Source organism: Eptesicus fuscus, chromosome 9 (assembly GCF_027574615.1).
Source record: "Eptesicus fuscus isolate TK198812 chromosome 9, DD_ASM_mEF_20220401, whole genome shotgun sequence".
NCBI classification, from domain to species: domain Eukaryota; kingdom Metazoa; phylum Chordata; class Mammalia; order Chiroptera; family Vespertilionidae; genus Eptesicus; species Eptesicus fuscus.
Window position 1 is genome coordinate 33,422,540 of NC_072481.1, and position 24,488 is coordinate 33,447,027.

The following is a 24,488-nucleotide window of genomic DNA, read 5'->3' on the forward strand; positions in this document are numbered from 1 at the left end:
GGGAGAGCGTGTACGAACTACAAGGCCCAGCCTGCTCTGCGCCTCCCAATAGGAAGGTGACAGGTGCGGGTGGCCGCGCTGCATTCTGGAGCTTGCAGTCTCCCAAGCTTTCCATTGTGTTGGTGCCTGCCCTAGGTAGGGAGCCTGATAAAAAGCGCAGTGTGTATTTTTGTTTGGGTGTGTACTTTATCAGATGTCTTTTACTAGCCATTAAGTATACACTGTCGTACTCAGTTAAGTATCCACTTAGGAGGCGAGACAGGAAAATTTTGACCTGTTATGACACAGAGAGAAAAAAAAATTTGGAGAAATACTCAACCCACAAAGTTTAAAGACAACAAAATAAAAATAAATAAAATAAAAACAGCAAAAGCAAATAGATTTAACCAGAAGAAGCTTAACAGTTTAAATGCCTGCAGTGACTTCTGTCCTGGTTCCCTGAAGAGCTAGGTCAGTTTTGCAATAACGGATACCAAGTTCGGGTATTTTCCAGAGCAGGCATTAGTTAGTTGCATAATCCCTGAGTGGAAGAATTGGCGGTTGCAAGGAAAATAAGGTCCAACGCTTCTTCTCCAGCAAGAAGAGGCGTTCTTGCGAGGCACGGAGACCATGTACCGCAGAACAGGTTTTCTAGGTCTGGAGACCAAGCAGGAACCTAAGAATGAAATCCAGTAGTCTAGTCTTTCATGATTGCGGAGGGGGAAGTGGGACCCGAGGCCAATGGGCAACCCGCCCACTGTTTGCAGCAGCTGACTTCACCAATCAATAATTTGCTTTGTTAATATTAAGTGCAGCGGTTCTAGGGGGCGGGGCTAACCTGCTGGCAGACGCGACCAGCAACGGTTCTCCGCAGCCTCCTCCCCACCCCTCACTATCTCAGCCCACTTTTTCTGTGTCCTCCGACTGAACACCCCAAATCGGGGCTGGGTAGGGGGAAGCAACTTGTTTTGAGAGCAACACCTATACCCTTCTACGTGATCTGCACCTTTAAAACCCACTCGATCACAATCCGGACCCCGGAGGCACCACCCACATCCGTTTAACATCACTTCCTTCAGAGTTAAGGGGAAAAAAAAAAAAAAAATCTGGTAACTCGAGGGGTTGGGTTGAGCCGCATTTGGGGAAGGGTTAGGCGGACCTTCTGCTCTAGGACTCCGGCTCTGCGTCTGCGCTGCACGGTGACCCCGCACACTTACCACCATGGAGCTGCGGCCTCGTCTCGGGGCCACCTGTTTGCTGGGCTTCAGTCTCCTGCTCCTGGTCACCTCTTCTGATGGACATACTGGGCTTGGAAAGGGTCAGACCGCATTCTTATCTTAATCTTTACTTCTCCTGGGTCCCAGCCCAGTATAACCCTCTTCTCCTCTTCACACAGTCCCCCTCCCATGCTATCTCTTAAGTCACGCCAGATTCTTTCTTTATCCTAGCCAACCGCTCTTGGAGTTTGAAGAAGATTTCTTGGGGTAGGGAGTAGCGGGTCTAGGGAATGATGTGATGGGACGTTGTTCTTGGGTTGGGGTAAGGAATGGCCCTTAAATGAGAGAAGAAGCATGTTTAAGAGCCCAGCACAGTGCTTAGCACTTGGTAGGTCCTCAGGAACAGTCAACTTGACTGCTAGGAGAAATAGGGCCTTTTTTGGACATGCATCTGCAGAGAGAGCCTTGCCCTTGGTCTGAAGATTCCCCAACTTACCTCTTCCTCAGGAGTAAGGTTTACGGCCTCCTTGCCCTGGGGGGAACCATACCTCCATTCCAGGAAGTGGTGACTGGTGCAAAAGGAAAGGCTAAAAGAGGGTAGAAGGTCTGAAGTTAGAGGGGCCACCAACAGGTGTCCCTCCTGTGGTTCAGTTAGTGTGTCTGAAGAAACTGAATTGTTTGTGAGGGGTGAGGAGACAGTGGTTATGAATAGAGAACAGAAGACGTGATCTCCCTACTCCATCCCATTTCTTACATCTTCATTCGAACTCAGGGTTTATGCTTTTCTAAGTGGGTGCGTGGTAGCATTGATTCCCCTCCCCTTCCATTTTTTTTGTACTGATCTTATTGTATGGAAAGACTCTGCTGCAGTTCTGCTGTTTGAAATTTGATTTTCTCTTTCCCTCCCTTATTTTTTCATTTATCGGTGTGTGATGAGATTGGGTGGACATTCAGTGTGCCTGAATACAGTCCCTCCTTAATTCAGTAAATAATTTTTGATCACTTACCATATTCCAGGCACTGTCTTGGACACTGCTGTTAATAAGACAGTTTCAGCTAGGGATAAGTACTGGAAATAAAATGAAATTGGGATGGAGATGCTGGAAAGGATGAGAGAACGGATATTACCTGAACTAGGAAGATCAGGGAATGCTCTGAGGTGATATGTGGGTTTCCATCTCAGTGATGAAACTACATGGAGAATTCTACTGGGCCAGAATGTTTTAAATGCTGACAACCCCATTTTAAAACAGTATAGTTAGTGTGAAATTGTATATTTAGTGTGAAATTGTAAGTACCAAGGGAGACAGAAGGGTAGTGTTAGGAGTGTGGGTTTGATCTGAGTTTCAATTTATTCTGCCTCTAACGACCTAAGAGGCCTAGGGCAAGTTGCTCAACTTCTCAAAGCTTAGTTTCTCATCTGCCCAAGTGGGCATAATAATAACTACCTGAGACATCAGCAGGTAATTTACTCTGTTCTAGTTACTATGTTAGGTGTAGGCAATCCCTTAGAGTCATGTATTCAGTATTTTTATTCCTTGTTAGACATGAAGCTCTTGTGGTTATTCTAGTTATCATTGCTGTATAACAAACCGCTCAAAAATTTAGTGGTGTAAAGAAATCACTTTATTATGTTCACAATTCTGTGGGTCAGGAATTCAAAGAAGACACAGTGGGGAAGGTGTGTTTCTCTGTTCTGTGATGTCGGGGGCCTCAGCTGAGTTGGTTTCTTCATGGGCTAGTGTGGGCCTCCTCACAGTAAGACAGCTGGATTTCAAGAGTGAGTGCCCCAAAAGAACAAGGTGGAAATGCATAGCATTTTTATCATCTAGCTTTACAGGTCACATAGCATAGCTTCGGCTATACTCTGTCTGGGCCTGTTCAGGGGGGAGGGACATTAACCTCCCCCACTCTTGCTGCAAGGGGGAATGTTGAGTTCACTTTGTAAGAATGGGAAGAAGTCTGAAGACTAATCAAGACAAGTAAGCAGGCGATTTCATGACATTGTATAAATAGCTCTGGCTCTTTCCAGAAGGTGGCCTGGTGGTTTGCAGACAGGAGAAACTGCATGACTCTACTGTTTTCATTAAGAAGAGGAAATACAGTGGTATGGTATGAGCACTGAATAGGAATCAGGAGGCTTGGGGTTTTGTGTGTGTGTGTGTGTGTGTGTGTGTGTGTGTGTGTGTTAAATACACTTTTATTGATTTTTAAAGGTAGAGGGAGAGAGAGAAACATCGACTGTCTGCCTCCTGTGTACCCGCTACTGGGGATTGAGCCCATAACCCAGGCATGTGCCCTGACCAGAAATTGAACTGGTGACCTCTTGGTTCTTGGGTTGATGCTCAACTATTGAACCACTCCGGCCGGGCAAGGCCTGGTTTTAATCCTGGTCAGACCATATAGCCAGCTGTGGTCTTCCCTGCAGACCATTTATTAAATAAGAGAGTTGAACTAGAAATGATTCCTAAGAGTTCTTCCAGACCTAACATTCTAGAGTTCTAAAATACTTTTCTTATTCTCCATGTGCTAAAAATTTGAACTATATTACCTATGGGGAGAAGTGTAACAACTAACCTTTACTGTACGTTGCTATATTCAGGCACTGTTCTGTGCATTTTTCATATATTAGCTGGTTTAATCCTCATAGTAACCTTCTGAGATGGATAACATCATCATCCCCATTTCACAGATAAAGAACCTCAAGTGGGGCACAGGAGTCACACAGCTAGTGAGTGGGCTAGCTGGGCTACAAGTCCCAGAGCCAGTGCTCCTCACAAGCACATACACTCCTGCCTCTGAGTGCAGAAACGCCTCTGAAGACTTTAAAGGAGAAATGAGAAAGTTGTTAGTCGGGGCAGTTTATGTCCTCTCCTTCTGAAACAGAAAAATGATTGTCAAGTCTTTGGAATAAAAATTAGGGACTGACACATGGGGAGTGTTTACATTCCACATTGTTTCCTATTCACATTCACAACAGTCCTATGGAATAGATATTTTTCTTAGGCATATTTTGCATTTATGCAAACAGTAAGTGGCTGAACTAGGATTCCAATCCAGCTATGTTTGACTGCAGACAGACCTTTTTTTTTTTTTTTTTTTTGGTCACTGTGTTATTCTACCTCTCAGGTACAATGTTCTCTATTTTAGAAGCGTGGCTGCCAGCTCTGACACTTGACCTTTCGTCAGCTGGGAGGGGGTGAATAATACTTTTCTGATGTCTTTCGTTTACACTCATGGAAACAATTTTAGGATGAAGAGCTTAGGAAGTCTGATGTAAATACTGTGTCTAGGAATGGTCACTTTCCTTTATTTTTCTTCCCTTTTTTTATATTAATATTTTTAGGGAAGGATTTGCTGACATGGGAGCTTTCAGCTCATTTTGCAGATAACTGGCATAAGTTAAGTGGCTGTGCAGGTGACACTTTAGGAAACTGGACTCTCTTCAAATGTTCCACGTTGGCATGGGTGTGTGTGGGTGGTGTCGGGGAGTAGGTGATTTTAGTAACAAGGTAAATACTGTACCCTTTCAAGTTATTTTTGAAGGGAAACAAAAAACTTAGGTTTTCTAGATCTGAAGGCAACGTTTACATTCTGCTTTGGTGAAGCTACACTCCTTCATTTATTCATTTCATTTTTGCTAAGGAGGCAGTAAAGCCTTGTGCGTGGTTAAACTCTAGACTCTGGAACTCAACCACCTACATAGGTTCTAATCCCAGCACCGCAGTGTAACCTTTAGCAAGCTATTTAATTTCAGCTTCCATATTTGTAAAATGGGAATATTAGAGTTTCTACCTCATAAGTTTATTGTGAGGATTAAATGCCAGTACAGGTAAAAGCATGCAAAACGGTGCCTGGCATGTAATAAATGCCATATGAATGTTAGTCATTGAAACTGTTATCGTATCATTATGTTATTGTAATTATGACATAAGTAAGAAATCAAAAAGTAATGATGGTGATTATTCCTATTATTTAAAAAATCCAGGTACTTTTTACTATGATTTTTAAAAGAAATTTTGTACATGTAGTGAACTATTTCAAATTACACTTCTAGATTTACTCTTAGGAATAATGCAATAAGGTGGCTAAGGAACTGTTGGGGGTACCAGAAAAGAATGTTAAATAGGAATCAAGAGACCTAAATTCTGGTTGTGGCTTCCTCTGTGGTTTTGGGTAGGCTCTGCCCTTTTCTGGGCCCTTGTAGTATGAGAGGATTGGAGTAATCTCTTAAGTTTGTGCGGTCCAATACAGTAGCACTAGCCACGTGTCACTCTTAAATTTTAAATTAATTAAAATTCAATACAATTAAAAATTTAGCTTCTCAGCTACCTTTCAAGTACTCACCAGCCACCTGTGGCTTGTGGTTACTACATTGAACAGTGCAGATATAGGACATTCCCATCAGTGCAGAAAACACTATTGAACCGTACTGCCCGAGGGACTTTCTTAGAAATAACTCCTGTGACTAAGTTTTATCAGCTAGCTCCTGAGTAGCCCACGTTTATGGATAAATTTTATTTTACCTGATTTTAATCTAGCTTCCCTGACTTTCTTTTGGCTAACATTTGCTTGGTATATATGTTTCAATCATTTTATTTTTTACTTTTATAAAGTCCTTTTTAGGTGCTCTTGTAAACATCATAGTTTCATGTTCTTTTTACAAAAACAAAAATCTGACCATTACTGTCTTTTAACTCCAACTGGCAAATTTTGTGTTGATTATGATGTTTGTGGTGATTAGAGATGGTCATATTTCTCTCATCCAGTTTCCATTGCTTCTGTTTTTTTTCTATGCTTTTTTTTTTCTCTCCATTTGTGCCCTTTCTTTAGAGGTTGAGTATTTGCTTGTTCTTATTTTGTTTTATCTCCTTTATTAGTTTGGAAGTTGGCGCTCTAGTTATTTTCTTTCAGTGAAATTTTACTTGCATACTTAACAAAATCTAACATTAATATCTTGATGTTATTAAGAACATTTTAACTTCAGTCATTTCCTCTTTATAAGTAGTTGTTGTCTTGCACTTTAGTTCTGTCTTTTTTTTAAAAACTCTACAAGTTGAGCATTACAAATTTTTCTACAGATAATACTTAGAATTATCTACGTGTTTACCAATTTATTTGCTCACTGTTCCTTGTATCTAAGCTTTCTTCTGGAATCACTTCCTTCCTGAAACATGCCCTTTACTTATCCTTTTTCTCTGGTTCTTTTCTCCTAGGGGACTATTTCATATTTCCTCATCTCTTCAAAGCTCCAGACTTCTTCCACAATCCTTGCTCTCAGCTGGTGACCATGCTTTCTATATAATAGAAGACAGAAGGAATTAAGAGACCTTTCAAAAACTGTCACCAGTACATTTACCTACCTTCTAGCACCAGTGTTCATAAATTCTTCCTTTCCTATCTTTGTTGGATAAACTGTGCTCCTAGCAAAGGCTAATCCCTCTACTTGAGTAATAAATTCAATGTCCTTTAACCTACTCATATTAAATATATATATATTTTTTATTGATTTCAGAGAGGAAGGGAGAGGGAGAGAGATAGAGACATCAGTGATGAGAGAGAATCATTGATCGGCTGCACGCCCCACACTGGGGATCGAGCCCGCAATCCAGGCATGTGCCCTTGACCAGAATCGAACCCGGGACCCTTCAGTCACAGGCCGGCGCTCTATCCATTGAGCCAAACTGGCTAGGGCTCACGATGTTTTTTTACTCTCCCTTCTCATCTTGTATCATCAGCTTTTCTTCCATTATTATATAATTTCTATCAGCTTTCAACATCCTGTATTTCCCTCTCCACTGAGTTAACCTTTTGCACTCGGATGTCGAGATTAAAATTACTCTTTGAATGTATCAATAATTTGAAATATAAAAAATCCAAATAAATAAGTTTGTATGAAAAGAAACTCCAGTTTTTTATTCTACTGCCGCGCTTTGTAAAATCTGGAGTATTTAAAAAATTAAATCCCGAGTAGAATAAAGGAATCGAGAAAAAAAGCAAGCGAGTGCAAAGGGTTAAAACCCTTTCTCAACTCATAGCTCCCTTTAGCAATTGCCCTTTTCCCCCTTCAGCAAAATTATTTGAAAGTGTTGTGTGTCCTAGTTCTAGAATTCTTCCTTTGGGCTATCTTGATTTGCTCTAATTATGCTGTCATCTTCACTCCTCTATTGAAGCTGGTCTTGCCAAAGTCAGCATTGTTCTTCAGTTGCTAAATCCAGTGGTCATTTCTGATTTAACAGGAATATTGGAGTCAGTTGATCACCTTTCCTTCTTGAAGCATCTTGGAAACACTTAGATGGTAGGACTCCACGCACTGCTGGTTTTCTGCCGATCTCACTGGCAGTTCCTTCTTAAGGCCTTGGCTAGTTATTCTTTATCTCCCCTAACCTGGGAGGGCTCCAGGGCTCTTGGACTTCCTCTCCATCGATACTCACTCCCGTGGGATCTTATTCAGTCTCAGGCTTTAAATTACATCCATTTGCTCATAACTCCTTTGAATTTCAGGTTCAGATATTCAGTTGTTCATTCAGCATCTCTAATTGGTTGTCTAGTAAGCATATCAAAATGAACATATACAAATTCAAATTCTTTTTTTTTTTTCTTAATCCTTACCCCAGGATATTTTTTTCCATTGGTTTTTAGAGAGAGTGAAAGGGAGGGAGGGAGGAGAGGGGAGACAGAGTTGTCTAGTTGGGCATCCTGCCAAAGCAGGATTAAGTTGCCTGAGTTTGGGTGTTGACAAGTAGAATGATGGGGATCACATTAAGTACCTTCCAGTTCTTCTGAGCATCCTCCCAATTGTACTTTTACTTAATTGTTCACTCTTCAGGATTAGACTTTGGGCCCTAGGCAAGTGACACATTTTCTCTTGGCCAGCAGCCCATGCTGTTGGGAATGAAAAGAGATGATGGTTAGTTTGGATTTTGCCCCCATGTGCTAATCTGAATGAGCTATTTATTTCTCTGTGTTAAGACTGATGGAAATTTGAATTTATTTCTAGGAAAGAAAGGCGTGGGAGATAGTATAGTAATTGAAAAGTCATAAAATTGACGTTTAAATCCAACTTGACCATTTATCAGCTCTGTGACCTGGTACAGGTTATGTAACTTGTCTGAGCCTCAGAAGTCTCAACTGTAAAGAATAACAAAAGCTGCCATTTACTGATCACGTATACCTATTTTAATGATGAGAAGACAAGTATAGAGAGCTCAAGTAAAAGAGGATTATTGTAAATTATTGCCAAATTTAAATGAGGTAACACGTGTGATATGCCAAGAATATAGAAGGTGGTCAATAAATAGCAGCTAGCATTATTATGATCACTAACATTTTCCAGATATAAAATTGAGTAATTTATGTTATGGCTGAAATAAGATTCATTTACTCAATAAATACTTTATGGAGCACTTAACTTGGCCAGGTGTAGAGCTAAGAGCTAGGGAAACAGGAGGGAATAAGACAGTTATGTTCCCAACTCTTAGGGAATTCTCTCTGGGGTAATGGGGACCACATCCAACATTTACAATTCAGCCTGGGAAGTGCTGTCATGGGAATCAAGGAAGATTTACTAGAAGAAATGATCTCTAGGTTTATACCTGAAGAATGAATGGGAGGTGAAGGTGGAAGGAAAGGCAGAAGGAGCAGTGATTATGAAAGCTGGAGGGGAGAAAGTGCATGCTGCATTTAAGGAATTGAAAGAAGCTTTGTGTGTAAGATTTTAGGAAAAGTGTGGAAAGTGAGCCTGGAGAGGTGAGCAAGTGCCATATTCTGAAAGGCTTTGTAAGTCCTGCTGCAAGAGTTTGTCCTTTCTTTTTAGGGCTTGGAAAGCCTCTGAAAAGTTTTTACCTGCCAGAGATGTGATTTTAAAATATCACTCTGGATGAAGTGTGGGGAATTAAGACAAGAAAAGCTTTAAAAATATTATCTCATTTAATCCTTACACCCACACTTGGAGGTAGGTATATTATCTTGATTTTACAGATGAAGACATTGGGAGTTGGAGAGCTTACTTTATTCACAAAATTCATGCATTTAATAGGGATTGGGGTCGACATCCATCTCTTTAGACTCAAAAGCAATATTGCTGAATTGTCTTCAACTAGTAATGATTTGTTATGACCTGCTTTATGTTTACTCTGTGGAAAATTCTCATTAATTCTTATTGTATTACTAGTAGCCCTGTGTACGAATCCAGGCGCCAGTAGCTCTCTGTGGGGCCTGGCCGCTCCACGCCCACTGCCCAGAGGCTCTCCGTGGCCCAGAGGCCCTCCACGGCCCGGGTGGAACACTTGCCTCGTCACCATGGCGACGAAGCAAGCATTCTACCTGGCCACTCACGCTGCCCGCTCTCAGCACCCGGCCCTCCTCCCCCAGGACTGGGGGACTCCAGCGGGGCTGAGAGGACTGGGCGCCACCATCTGTGGCTATGGGCGCCGCCATATTTGTGACAGAGTGATGGTTAATTTGCATATTATCCTTTTGTTATATAGGACTTGCATAGTCTGTGTTAGATTGCAAAGCATTTTACATACATTATTTATTTTCCTTAGAAACTATGAGTAGGCAATGTTATCTCCATTTTACAGGTCTGAAAAGTGAAGCTTGAGGTATGGGACAGTCCATGGTCCAAAAAACCCAGAGAGTGGTGGAACTGGGACTTGAACACCATGCTCTTGACAGAGGAAAGCCTTTTTTATGGGTGACCATGCCACACTTCTTTCTTGGATCTTTGCTCTTGATTCATGTGTGAATGTTTATAAGACTCTCTTCTTCTAGGTTTTGGAGATCACATTCATTGGAGGACACTAGAAGATGGCAAGAGAGAAGCAGCTGCCAGGTATAAGATATGGTTTTAGATTATTTAGGGTGGTAAAAATGCTTTTTGGACATTTTAGTATGTGAAGGTCATGCCAAAGAAGAGCAAAAACTGAATACTTGCATGATAACAACAACACTAATACTATCTAACATCTATTAAGTGCTTACTATGCACCAGACATTGAATTATGTGGATTAGCTTATTTAATTCTTATAATAACTCTTTTGAGGTGGGTCCTGTTGTTACCTTCATTTTGAAGATAAGAAAACTAAGGCATAGAGCAATTAAGTAACTTGCCAAAAATCACACAGCTAATAAGTGGTGAAGCCAAGGTTCAGATGCAGGCATTCTGACTTCAGAGCCTGCACTGAACCAGTAAACCATACTGCCTACTACTCTCAAGTTGAGTAGTCTAAAATTCCAAGTCTATGCACAGACAGCTGATACAAAGGGAGAGAAAAGGCAGAGCAGAGAAGGGAAGTGCTTCGTATGCATTAATTTATTTAATCCTCAGAACCTCTAAGGTTGATTCAGCCTGTGAAGTAAGAACTATTATGCAGGAGAGGAAATTGAGATACAGAATGGTTAGATAACTTGACAATAGTTTACATGGCTAGTAAGTGGCAGAGCCAAGACTTAAATGTTTTGGAGAAATACAAAGACCGCATATACTTACGTGCACCTACCCCCTTATACACATATACTTGCACAGAAACACTCACAAACTATAGTGCTTGCTTTTGCTAGAACAGACCCTACAGCTTCATGGTTCTGAGTCTCATACCTTCTGAATTAGAGTAGGGTTGCCAGATTTAGCAAATAAAAATAAAGGATGCTCAGTTAAATTTTAATTTTGGGTAAACAATAATTTTAAATATGCCCCATGTAATGTTTGAGACATACTTATATTAAAAAATTTTTTTTTGGCTCGGCCAGTGTGTCTCAGTGGTTGAGTGTCAACTCATGAACCAGGAAATCATGCTTTGGTTTGATTCCTGGTCAGGGCACATGCCTGGGTTGCAGGCTCAATCCCTATTGGGGGATCTCCCTCATCGATGTTTCTCTCTCTTTATCTCACTCCCTTCCTCTATCTAAAATCAATTAAAAAATATTTTTTTAAGAAACCAAACTTTTTTTTTTTTTTTATCTGAAATTCAAATTTAACTAGGCTTCCTGTATTTTATATGGCAACTTTACCCAGGAGAAAAATTCCTATTAGTCTTTCAAGTTCTAAATCAAATGACTATTTTTAGATAAAGTCTTCAGTGATTTTTCTGGGCAGTTTGTGTTTTTTTTTCCCCTGTACTGTTACAACCCAACCTATATCCACCCTACATTATCTATAATAATAAAAGCATAACATGCTAATTAGACCAGATGTCCTTCTGGACATCCTTCCGTATGACCTTCTGGATGACCTTCCAGATGAAGCCCGGGGTCCGGGTGCCTGCTGGCAGCCGGAGGGAAGCCGGTGCCGGCAGCTGGGGGAAGGAAGGCCTACTCTTGCACAAATTTCGTGCATCAGGCCGCTAGTAGTATATATTATTCTGCTTGTAGGTGCCTAACTTCCAATTCAGACCCTTGATTTCCTATAGGGGAACTGTTTTATGTTCATCTCTGAATCCCCAAACACGGAGATGTTGAGTGATTGAAATGGCTATTGAGTAAACAGTTATTGAGAGTCACTGGGTGTAAAGAATGAAGGGGAACTAGCATTTGTGAATTGTCTTCTATATACTAAATATAGTCCTGATTGTTTTTGCAATATTTAATGTTCATAAAGGCCCCATTAGAAATGAATGGGCAAAGTCTTTGGCCACAGGGAGATAACATTCCCAGGAGGCCTATATAACATTTGCCATAAATAAATGATGCCATTCTAGTCTCTATCTCCTTTCTGAGAGAAGAGGACCTGGGTCTAGTTGGCTGGGACTCTCGTTTCCATAGCAACAAGAGGTCCTATAAGAGTCAAGGCATGCCGGAAGTTCAGTTTGCATTTCCGGTTTGCGTCTTTGACGCCGGCAACCAGGAAGTTGACTCGCCGGTTGCACATGGCCGCGCCCTCGGAGGATGCCGCTGGTAGTGTTTTGCGGGCTGCCGTCCTGCGGCAGGAGCCGACGCGCAGAGGAGCTCCGCGGGGCGCTGGCGGCCGAGGGCCATGCGGTGTACGTGGTGGATGACGCGGCGGTGCTGGGGGCGGAGGACCCGACAGTGTACGGCGATTCGGCCCGTGAGAAGGCGCTGCGGGGGGCCCTGCGCGCTGCGGTGGAGCGGCGCCTGAGCCGTCACGACGTGGTCATCCTTGACTCCATTAACTACATTAAGGGCTTCCGCTATGAGCTCTACTGCCTGGCGCGGGCGGCGCGCACCCCGCTCTGCCTGGTCTACTGCGTACGGCCAGGCAGTCTGAGCGGGGGACCTCGGGTGGCGGCTGCGGAGGAGAAGCAGAGCCGGAACGTCAGTGTGAGTTGGCGGCCGCGAGCTGAAGAGGGAGGGAGACCTCTGGCAGCGGGCACCCGCGTCCTTCGGGAAGCGCAAGAGGTGGACTCGGTAGTAAATGGGGGAACCCAGGCACACCTCCTTAAGGAACTGGAGCCGAAGGAAACCAGGACGCCAGATCTTCCAGCTGTCGTGATCCCTGATTCCGAGAAAGCTGCAAACCATGTGTCCAGTGCCTTTTACCCTCCCGAACTTCTGGAGGCCCTAATGCTGCGCTTCGAGGCTCCCGACTCTCGGAACCGCTGGGATAGACCCCTGTTCACCTTGGTGGGCTTAGAGGAGCCGTTGCCCCTCGCAGAGATCCGGGCTGCCCTTTTTGAGAACCGTGCTCCTCCGCCCCATCAGTCTACCCAGTCCCAGCCCCTTGCCTCTGGCAGCTTTCTGCACCAGCTGGATCAGGTCACCAGCCAGGTGTTGGCGGGACTGATGGAAGCGCAGAAGAGCGCAGTCCCCGGAGACTTGCTTAAGCTTCCTGGGACCACGGAACACCTTCAGTTTACCCGGCCTTTGTCCATGGCAGAACTGAGTCGCCTCCGACGCCAGTTTATTTCCTACACCAAAACCCATCCCAATAATGAGAACCTTCCCCAACTGGCCAACATGTTTCTGCAGTATCTGAACCAGAGCCTGCTCTAACCAGAGAGGTGTTTGGGGAAAGGCCATGGCTCCTTGTCTAACCTCTACTGCTCTGTATTTCTCTGAGAAGAAAAAATCTGAAGGTCTGCAGAGCATACTGATGTGTGGTACTAGAGCCGTTGTGACTGACTCACACTTTTCAGAATGCCCCTGTGCCAGGTCATGAGTTTAGAGCATACTCTGAGACTAGAAAAACTGGGGAACTAGCTTGAAGGATCTTGGCAAATTTCTCCGGAGGACAGAGCTCAGATGGACAGGGCTTGCTTAGATTGGGATCTACTTGGGATATCACACTGCATTGATTTCCCCCAGCTGAACTGTGGGAAAGCAGACTGGATGGATGAATTGTTTTAAAACAATTGTGAACAGAAACTTAAGATGGCACAGTTCTGCATCTGCACTGGCCCTTGTTTCATACCACAAATAGTTTTTTTTAGTGCTGTACCTAAGCTTTTTGCTAGTCTCTCCTGGGATCTGGGGTCACAGATAAATCCACTGGTTTCTGTCCTTGGGAAGCTTTGGTTCTAGTGGAAGTAAAAGACATAGCCACTGGATTATTTCATTTAATAAAACCTTTTAGAAGAAGAGAGTCGGCTGGAATCTCTTTCACTTAATGTAACTTAATGTTCTTCATATAATTAATGCAACATTTTAGATAGACATACAGGGGTGGGCAAAAGTAGGTTTACAGTTGCCCTAACTGGTTTGGCTCAGTGGATAGAGCATCGGCCTGCGGACTGAAAGGTCCCAGGTTCCATTCCGGTCAAGGGCATGTCCCTTGGTTGCGGGCACATCCCCAGTTGGGAGGTGTGCAGGAGGCGGCTGATTGATGTTTCTATCCCATCAATGTTTCTAACTCTCTATTCCTCTCTGTAAAAACTCAATAAAATATATTTTTTTTAAAAAAAGTAGGTTTACAGTTGAGTACATGAAAGTTTATTCTTATATTATTTATTAATTATTGTATTATTTTCCATACAAACAACTGTAAACCTACTTTTGCCAACCCCTATATATTTCTGCTGTGCCTTTGAAATAGTACTTCAATAGCGCGTAGTAAGAGATGAGATATTTTGTTCTAATCTAGAGGGATTGTCACTTCTGTAATTTGTGCTTCACTCTGTTTCAAGGCAAATGTCGCTTTAAGTTTTTCTTTCATTCTTCCATTGGTTATTTATTAAACAAACGATAGGTACCTTTCTTACCAGTGCTTGTGATTTTCAGAGATGAATTGGGTAATATTTGCCCTTGAGAGGTTAATAGTTTGTTGAGAAATACAGACAAGTAAACAGATGATTACAGGACATAAGGGGCTGGTGGTTAGAGGGTGGTCATAGAATGCTTTAGGAGTCCAGAGGAGGAAAGAACTAACTAGCTGTTGAGAGAAGGTGGTTTTGCAAAGGCTTCAGAGGGATTAATATGTGAACTGTCACTTTAGAACAAGGGTCAGCAAAGGGCCAAATAGTAAATATTTTAGGCTTTGTGGATACAGCCTCTCTGTTGCAGCTTATCAGCTTTGCCATTGTAACACAAAAGCAGTGATAGTAAGTCTGAAAATGAGCCCTGATCAGTGTGGCTCAGTTGGCACATGCCTCGGTAGTAGGTTCAACCCCGGTTGGGGCATGTATGAGAGGCAGCCAATCAATGTTTCTCTTTCTCCCTCTCTAAAAAAAAATAATAAATAAATAAATAAATAAATAAATAAATAAATAATAATAATAAAAAAAAGTCCTTGGGTGAGTATTAAAAGAAAGAAAAAAAGTGTCAATGTGTTTTAGTAAAATCATGTACACTGAAATGTGAGTTATGTTTAATTTTAACATATCACAAGGTACTATTCTTTAGACTTGTTTCAACCATTTAAAAATGTAAAAAACATTTGTATCTCAGAGCTCTACAGAAGTAGGCAGTGGGCTTGATTAGGTCTGCTGATTGTAACTTGCTGACCTCTTCTTCAGAACGCTGAGCAGCAGTTTGCTTGGGAGAAAAGAGCAAAACAGATTTTTCTGTAAGTGCAGGGATATGTTAAAACAAAAAATAGGTTGCCATGGTTGGTAATTTATTTCTTGCTTATCAGGCAATCTGTACCATCTTTGCTTCTGATATATGAGCGAGGATTCCTGCTGCAAATGGAGGTTTGGACTAAGAAATCTTTAAGTCCTTTTCCAGTGAATTCTGGATTGCCATTCTAAATTGAAGTAGACTATACTGGTCAGAAAGAACGTTAGTTTTGGAGGTAGATTTATCAATTAGTAAGTTGCAGAATCTAGATTTTTATGTGGCCAAATATTTAATCTCTTTGGAGTCTCAGTTTTCTCATTACTATTCTGAAACCATTTATATATATAAAATCCTAATATGCTAAGTGTCTGACCAATCAGTTGACCGCTCAACCAGTCACTATGACGCACACTAACCACCAGGGGGCAGACGCTCCCACCAGTAGGTTAGCTTGCTCCTGGGGTCCAGCCAATCAGGACTGGGCGAGATGGGCCAGATATGCCCTGGAGCCCTCCCACGGTCTCTCCCTGGCCCTCTGGCCCCCATGGCCCCAATCGGGACTGGGCGAGATGGCCCCAATTGACCCCGATCGTCAGCCAGGCTGAGGACCCCACCTGTGCACAAATTTGCGTACCACTCTAATTAATAATATCTCTAAGGATTATAGTAAGGATTTAAATGAGATAATGCATATAAAGCACATATCACCATGTTTCATAATAAAAGTTTATTACATTTTGCCTATTATTATAGTTACCTGGATCCCACTTGTCACCTAAGCTTGCCCTACTCATTTGTTTTATAAGTTTTTACAAGTATTAGAGGCAGAAATCTATCCCAAATTTGTAGTAGGCCTCTGATGAGGAGCTGATTAGTTTATGTGTATTTAGAATAGTGCCCAGTATATAGTAAATGCTACATACGTGTTTGCTATCAATATGATTTTATATGCCAGATGTAGGGGATATAGAAACAGCTAAGAGTTCCTTAAGGATCCAAGGAACGGTGGGGGAAATGGGTAAATATGATAAATCAGTGTAGTAAATACAGTGTTACACAGTGTATGATGATGTATTGATACAGTGGTTGGATGATGACTGCTTACCTAGGACCCTCCTGCAAGTTGTCATTTAAACCTTGAGAACTTGGAGAGCTTCATCTGGCCAAGACTGGTTCAGGTGGATTATGTCACTCGTTATTCACAAAAAAGAAAAAACTTTTTTCCTCCTTGATTATAAAAATTACATTTAGCCCTAGCCAGCTTGGCTCAGTGGATAGAGCGTCAGCCTGCGGACCGAAGGGACCCAGGTTCGATTCCAGCCGAGGGCACATGCCTGGGTTGCGGGCTTGATCCCCAGTGGGGGGTGTGCAGGAGGCAGCCCATCAATGATTCTCTCTCATCATTGATGTTTCTATCGCTCTCTCCTTCTCCCTTCCTCTCTGAAATCAATAAAGAAATATATTTTATAAAAATTACATTTAATTGTAGAAAAATAAAAGAAGTATAGTAAAATCTATAATCCCATTATTCAGGAATAACTGCTGTTATGTTTTGTTACATTCCCTTTGGGCTCACTCTTCTGTACATATTTGTATAATTAAAACCAAACTACAGCTAATAACTTTATATTCTAGTTTCTACTTCAAAATTATACCAATGAAAATTCTTATTAATATTTTCAATAGTTATATCATCTTAACAATTTAAATCTGATGTTTTCTACAATCTTTTCTCCCTAGCTTTAAAGTCCAAATTTACAGAATTTACAGTAATGTCAGAATTTATCAGTAATTTTGTTATAATAATCTGTTATTGAATAGGTTGTCTTAAAATTTTCCCAATTGGAATCATACTACATGAATGTGCATTAATCTTTGTCTTCATAAATTAGTCATTTTTATTAGGATAGATATCAAGAAGTGGAATTGCTAGATTATAATTTCTTTGTTTCGTTTTTAAGTGGATTGCCCCTGATGGTGATTATCCATAAATCCTGGTGTGGAGCTTGCAAAGGTAAGTGCAAATGATCAAACCTCAGATGCATTCTGAAATACTAGCATTTAAAAATAGGAGCAGTGACTTTAACCCAGTGACTGCTGATTGCTTTAAAGGATACCAAAGAAATACATGACATAGATTCCCTGCTCCCAAGAAATTTGCAGTTATATTTGCAGGGGGTTGGAGGGTAAGGCACTTAAGATAAGTAGAGTATGAGATTAAGTGCCACAGTAGTCATATGGACAGCAAATGTTAGCGGGAGCTGAAATGTACAGAGAGACATGAGAAGGTTAGGAAAATCTTCCTGGAGGACTTGAGGACCAAATCAGAACCCAAGATTACTTTACTTGGTAGCATGTATGTTTTTCTGCTATACCACCCTGCCACTTCCAAGTCAGACTTTTTTCTTTTGTTTCTTATGCTATATGTATAAAATCCTAATTGGAAACAGAGTATAAAATTAGTGTAAGTAATTAGTGTAACAAATACATTAGTGGTATAGTTACTCTGCTGTCTATTACTTCTCTAGTAGAAGTTATTGAAATGTGTAAAAAAGCAAATAGTAATAATTTTTTCATATATATACCATTATCTATATTTTATAAAAGAGGTAAAAGCTTTAAAGAAGTGACGTCCATCACTCACGGTCACATAGTTACGCAAGTAAGTGGCAGAAGCAGAACCAGAATTCAGGTGTCCTGATTTAAGGGTTAGTTAAATGAATCAGCTCAGCAAATTAGAGTTTGGATATAACAATGATGTTTTCTTCTATTCCAAAATCTTCCTCCTCTTCCCCCAGCTTTAAAGCCCAAATTTGCTGAATCTACAGAAATTTCAGAACTTGCCCATAATTTTATTATGGTAAATCTTGAGGTAAGACTTCCAGAGTTTCTCCTTTCTGTTTTAATTTTAAGTCTTCACTCTTTTAGAATCGCCATTATTAATAGTATAAAATCTCATTTAGCAGAGCTAGCTGCTTATATGTATGCATTTTTCTCTTGACCTTTAACACTTAAGTCTTGTGTCAGACATGGTAGAAAACCGTCCAGCCTCCACTTGTGGGAGGAAGTAGGCTAGATAGGATTGGATGAGATGACTGAATTTTAAGGTCCCTTCATTCTTAGTCCATGATTATGACATGTTTTTACATCTTTGTATAGTAGCTGATCTAAAGGGATAGTCACACATGCAGGCTGTGAGTTCCTGCAAAATGTGATTCAGTTGAAAGCCAAGTCTGTCTGGGCTTGAATGTACAGCTTGAATGTACATTCTATAAAATAATGTTTACTTAAACACAGTACTGGAAATTTTCCGAACACAGTAACAGTTAATGTTGTGCCAAGTCAGTGGGGAATCGGCGAAGAACAAAGCAGAATTTTTTTGCCCTCGTTGAAATTACCTATGGGGGCTTGAATACAGGGAGACAGACAAATATCAGATGGTGGTAAGCGCTATGGCCAAAATTGAAGGGTGGAGGGGATAGTTTGCAAACATGGTTATCAAAGAAGGTGACATTTGAGCAAAGATTTGAAGCAGAAGAGGGAGTGAGCCATAAGGATAATGAGGGAAGTGTGTCCAGGCGTAGGGTAAAAGCAAGTACAAAAGCCTGTGTTACGAGCATGCCTGGCTTGTTTAAGGACAGCAACTGCAAACAGGTTAGCGTGCTTGAAATAGCCTAAAAAGGGGTAGGACGTGGAGTTAGAGAAGTGCCCAGGTGGCAGATCATGTAGGGCCTCTTATGCCACTGCAATGACTTGGGGGTTTTACCCTGAGTGAGGGGAGAAGCCACTGAAAGGATTTGAGGAGAGAGGGAACATGATCTGACTTAAGGTTTTTCATTCATAGGATGAAGAGGAGCCCAAGGATAAAGATTTCAGCCCTGATGGGGGTTATATTCCACGAATTCTTTTCCTGGGTAAGGTGAAAGATCTTAATCTGGGGATCCAAGATGTGGAAGGGGAGAGACATGACTCGGCACTGACTCCACCTTGTGAAACTATACTGGGATGGCTAAAAACAAGCAACAAAAAGCAGTTTCAGGAGAGAGTGGGGAGAGTTCTGAGTGCCAGAACTTCAAGTCTGAAGTTTTTCCCATTAACTAACTGCTTTTGTGAGCAAAACAGAGTATTGATCATCCATTTATTCAGTCAACAATCGTTTGTGTATCAGCTCTAAGTCAAGAACTATGTGAGGCACTACAGGGACACAGATAAGCCACAATTCTTACCCTTGACACCATAGAACAGCAGGGGTTCCATTGCCAAATGGAACCAGACAAATGTCTTTCCATGAACAATTTTATAAAAAAATACTTAGTGACTGTGTAATCTTTATTCAGCATTCTGTTAGATTCTATGGGGAATACAGGTAAAAATATAGGATCCCATCATCATCAAACAGAAAAGGAACATGTCAAGAAGAGGGAACAGCACATGCCAAGAAATGGGGGAGAGGTGTTGTAGTCAGGAAACTGTGAAGAGTTCATTGTGATTGCAACATAAAACACGGGGATTAGGGCGGTGAGATAATGGGCTGCAAAGATGGGCAGGTCTCATTTTCCAGAAGGCCTAGTGTACCACATAATGTTTGAAGTACCTGTCTTGTAATTATTGCAACCCCTGTGCCATTTTGTCTACAACAGATCCCAGTGGCAAGGTGCGTCCTGAAATTATCAATGAGAACGGGAACCCCAGCTACAAATATTTCTACACCAATGCTGAGCAAGGTATGGTTATGTTGAAAGGAGGGAAGGTTGCCGCTGGATTTAACTAGGATGAACCATATGGGAGGTCCGTGATGGGAAACTCAGTTCAACATGTTAGCTGAGTGTCTCCTGCATGACTAGCTCTTGGCTAGGTCCTGTGTAGAATATAGGGGAAAGATAAGACTGAGCTCCTTCCCTAACTACTTACAGTCTAGTTGGGAGCTAACTGACCCACATGAAACTGAAGAACAGGCTCACAGAGGTAGTCACTTGTAACCTCTACAGGAAATGAAATAAATGAAACCTTCATCTAAAAGATATAATGGGGATGGTAGGAGGGTGTTTTCTATTCCTAGTGTCAAGTAAACATGTGCAGTCTATGACGGGTTCAGCTCTAATCCTGGAGGGTAAGCCGAAGTAACTACTAATGTTTTTGTGGCACTTCAGCTTTATAAAGCACTTTTATTATCCGTGCTCAATTTAATTTTTGCAATAATCCTATGCAAATTAAGTAGCATTACCACGTTTTATAGACGACGAAACAAATTCAGAGAGGTAAAATGACTTCCCAGGGCTAAAATCCAGAACTAAATCTTGTGTCCAGATCCCATGCTACTGTCATATTTCTCCTAAAACATAAAAATCTATATTGGTTGTCAGATGGTAGATATTAAAGATCTACTTCGTATGCTCACCCCTCCCCCCCAACCTTTATTTCACAGTTATTCAGGGGATGAAGGAAGCTCAGGAAAGGCTGACGGGCGATGCCTACAGAGTGAAGCATCTTGAAGATGAGTTGTAACATGAATGTGTTCCGGAAGGAGAGGAGCCGGGAGGGAATACTGAGGAATCACTCAGAACAACTAAACCAATCAGGAAACCTTGCTCCTCCTGCCTGTGTGGGAAGGAGCTCTCTCACTGTGGAAGAGTTCTGCTAATAGAAGCTGGTCTCCATGTTTGTGGATCCAGCAGCATGTGGCCGACTTCCTTCTCCTGCCCCTCTGACCTCCTTGTCATTGAATGTAAAGGATAATATCTTTTGACACAAAACTTGAGCCATTTGGAGGTTTACTCCTTGCACTTAAGTGTTTGAATCTTTTTCCATTTCCTTCCACTCTACTGACCTTGCTGGTGAAGGGAGACCAGGAGCATCTTTTCTACAACGTGAAAATTGCAGAAATTGCTCATCGTTCCAAACAATAAACCCTAAATGTAAATCAGTAATTCTGACCCCACCGAGGAGACCAGCCTGATTCTTCTCTTTTTCCCCTCCTGGGAATAATCTTGGCCTTCCTCCTGAATCCCTACAACTTCCTTCCTCTTCTCCTGCTTGGGTTTCCCTGTTTGCACGCATGCGTGTGCAGGAATGGCTGTGTGCTTAGACTCAGCTCCAGCTGGAAGCATGCTTTCCCTGTTACGGTTGGAGAAACTCAAACCTTTAAGCCCTAGGCAGAGCCATTTTTGTCAAGTTGTCAACTGTATTTTTGTACTGGGGTTAAAAAAAATATTAATTGTACTATTAAACTTTAATAAAACTTTAAGAAGAAGTATGTTGTGATGGCCTTTTTGTTACTGGAGAATGGAGGGAGGGTTGGAGATCAGAAAGAAAACTAATCTTGAGGGCCTAATTTAGGACTCTCCTGCTCTCATACCTTCTACATTCAAATGGGCATCAGAGCTCATCACTTCTACTTTTTAAACAGCTGAATTCACTCCATCCTCATTATTGCTGTTTTGGTGCACGGCAGACTTTTTCTGTTTCTTCGACTATTTCTTGTGACAGCCTCTTAATTTGTCTACTACCAGTATTCTCTCCTACAATCCATCCTTCCTGCTTTCCAAAATGCAAATGTGACAATGTCACTCCCCTGCTTAAAGCCTTTTCCTTCACCTTCAAGACAATAGTATTAATATTAGGAAACACTTGGGCCTCATTATGTGCCAGGCACTCTTCTGAGTGCTCTGTGTTATTCCATTTCATATGCCTTTAGTCCTAATAGCCCTGTGAGAAAGGTACATTATATCTCTATTTTACAGAAGGATTTGAAGCATGATAAACCCAAGGCACGGGATAAAATCAAGATCTTCACCTTGGCCTTTAAGCAGCTGCCTACTTCTTTAACCTCATTTATTCCCATTCATGACTTCACATTTTTATATTGTGGTGACACCAAATTGTTTCAAGTTCCATTCACAACGTGTTCTCTTATGCTCTTGTGTCTTTGCTTGGCTAGCTTCTGTTGCCTAAAACATCTTTTCTTTAAAAAAACAAACAATATTTTTATTGATTTCAGAAAGGAAGGGAGAGGGAGGGAGAGATAGAAACATCAATGATGAGAGAGAATCATTGATCGACTGCCTCCTGCACACCCCTCACCGGGGATCGAGCCTGTAACCCAGGCATGTTCCCTGACCAGAATTGAACCGTGACCTCTTGGTTCATAGGTTGACACTCAACCACTGAGCCACGCTGACCGGGCTAAAACACTTTTCTTTTTATTCATCCTTCACATTCTGCGCCACTTCTTCCAGAGTCTTTCCTGACCTTTCTCATGAGGATAAAATGTCCCTCCCCCAATACATCTATCTTGGCTCCTCACCATATACTGTAGTGACTTATTTGTTCATCTGTGCCTGTCACCAGCCAGCCATGCTCCTCTAGGCCAGGGGGTTATTCCTCTGTTCTGTGCACCAAGGTCCCAAAACAATGTACTTTTAAGTGAATTGTCCACTCTGTGGTAGGTTCTTTTCATCTGTTCTCTTTATATTCCATCAGTGGTCCTGTGGGATAGTTAATATTAGCCTCATTTTATGGAAAAGGAAATTTTGGAGATAGGAGTGTCTTGCCCTCAGTATCTAGACTAAATGCTGGATTCTAACCACCCCTGTCTCACTCCAAACTCATGCTTTTCCCACCACACTTTGTTACCTTCTTTATATTTCAAGGTGTAATTCAGAACAGAGTTTTCAAGCCGAAGAACATAAATCTTTACAAGAGATACCTGAGCACAGAAATTGATACCCAGTGAATTGATATCAAGATCTTCATTTTCCAGGATTCCTCAAGAAGTTAAATAATTACCATATGACCACTAATTCCACTTCAGAGTATATATCCCAAAGAATTGAATGCACAAACTCAAGTAGATATTTGCACACCCATGTTTATAGAAGCATTTTTTCACAAAAGCCAAGGTGGAAGCAACTCAAGCGTGTGTCAATGGATGAATGGATAAACACAGTGCTGTATAAATACAGTGGGATGTTAGTTTCCTTTCTTTCAACCCCTATACTTGGGCTGATTTCAGCACTATGGCTACTGGTCAGTTCTGAGAGAATGCAGTTCCTATTTAGAGCACAAGGGGGAGTATGAGACTAAGCCTTTGCAAAAGGTTTAGGGGTTGGGGGTGTGCACGTGACTTACTGGCTTCCCTTAGCCAGCCCTATGAGAAAGCTAAATAGACAAGTAGACTTCTGGTAACCTTCTTCTGGACCCCCAGGGCTGTCTTCTGTCCCCTTTTTCATAGGGAATGGTACCACCCAAGTCAGAGTGCTCTCCTAGTTGCCTCAATTTCTTTTCTCCCCAATGTAGAGCCAATCAGTCACCAAATCTTGTCCTTTTCATTCTTTAATGCCCCACTGCATTTCCCAGCTCAGGTCTCATGATTTCTTTTGTTGTTGTTGTTAATCCTCACCCGAGGATTTTTTCCATTGATTTTTAGGGAGAGTGGAAAAGAGAGGGAAAGACAGAGAGAAATACATCGATTGGTGGCCTCCTGCACAAGCCCTGACCAGGGCCTGGGTCAGGAGGAGCCTGCAACCAAGGTACGTACCCTTGACCAGAATCCAACCCGGGACCCTTTGGTCTGCAGGCCGATGCTCTATTTACTGAGCCAAACCAGCTAGGGCTCATGATCTCTTGAAGTCACTGGATCAGCCTTCTCTTTGGTCTCCCTGTCCCCTGTATATTGGAAACTCCAGTCCATCTCCCATTGTGAAGGCTCTCTTTATTACCTCTTCTTCCCATTTTGCTGAGTGAATTCCAAATTGTCCTTTTTTTTTTTTTTTTTTTTTTTTTTTTACACAGAGCAATTTAGTGTCCCTGCCTTCTCTTCCCACACTTACAAATTCACACTCCTCAAGGCCCTAAGTAGGACAAAGAACCTTCTGTGAGTTAGGGTCTATCCTTAGAAGGGAGCTGTGGTTAGAAATTGCACTTTTTCTCTTATAATAATGATAGTGTTTCTGATTTACTGAGTGCTTACTATGTCCCTGGCACTTTGTCAAGTGCTTGCCAGTCGCTATCTCATTTTCTTACTTGATCTTCATTGTGAATGACCCTGGGAGCTAGCTCTCACTATTGCTACTCGTATTTCTACAAATGAGAATGAGGTGCCTGTGTCAGAAAAAGTAGGTAATTTACATAAGATCACACAGCAAGCAAGTGGTGGAACCAAATCTGTCTGGTTGCAAGTCTGTGCTCTATCCATTTCACTAGATGGCCTTTCAGGGGAAGGAGGAGAAAGTAATCAGAAGGCCCGAGGCTACATAAACGCAACACCATCTGTTCTCATATTGTTTTGCAACTGTAAAAGGATGGTTTTATATGTTGGCTCATTATGCCTGTGAAGAATG

At 41.7% G+C, this 24,488-nt stretch overlaps 1 protein-coding gene across 3 annotated transcripts; it reads left to right on the forward strand.

Moving 5' to 3' along the window:
• The first annotated feature begins 854 nt into the window (after nucleotides 1-854).
• On the forward strand, nucleotides 855-21,400 carry TXNDC12 (thioredoxin domain containing 12). Of its 3 annotated transcripts, XM_008139314.3 has the most exons (7): nucleotides 855-1,297; nucleotides 9,972-10,032; nucleotides 17,112-17,164; nucleotides 17,949-18,022; nucleotides 18,995-19,064; nucleotides 19,791-19,874; nucleotides 20,576-21,400. In XM_008139314.3, the coding sequence occupies exons 1-7, from the start codon at nucleotides 1,201-1,203 to the stop codon at nucleotides 20,653-20,655; spliced, it is 519 nt and encodes a 172-aa protein (XP_008137536.1). In that variant the 5' UTR covers nucleotides 855-1,200; the 3' UTR covers nucleotides 20,656-21,400. The 3 variants fall into 3 exon arrangements, 2 of the variants coding, with proteins under 2 accessions (XP_008137536.1, XP_054576547.1); XM_054720572.1 differs by lacking the exons at nucleotides 855-1,297; nucleotides 9,972-10,032; nucleotides 18,995-19,064; nucleotides 19,791-19,874; nucleotides 20,576-21,400 and adding an exon at nucleotides 12,056-12,477 and having other exon boundaries at nucleotides 17,949-18,020; XR_008556911.1 differs by lacking the exons at nucleotides 855-1,297; nucleotides 9,972-10,032; nucleotides 17,949-18,022; ... (1 more) ...; nucleotides 19,791-19,874; nucleotides 20,576-21,400 and adding an exon at nucleotides 12,056-13,232 and having other exon boundaries at nucleotides 17,112-17,155.
• The last annotated feature ends 3,088 nt before the right edge of the window (nucleotides 21,401-24,488 follow it).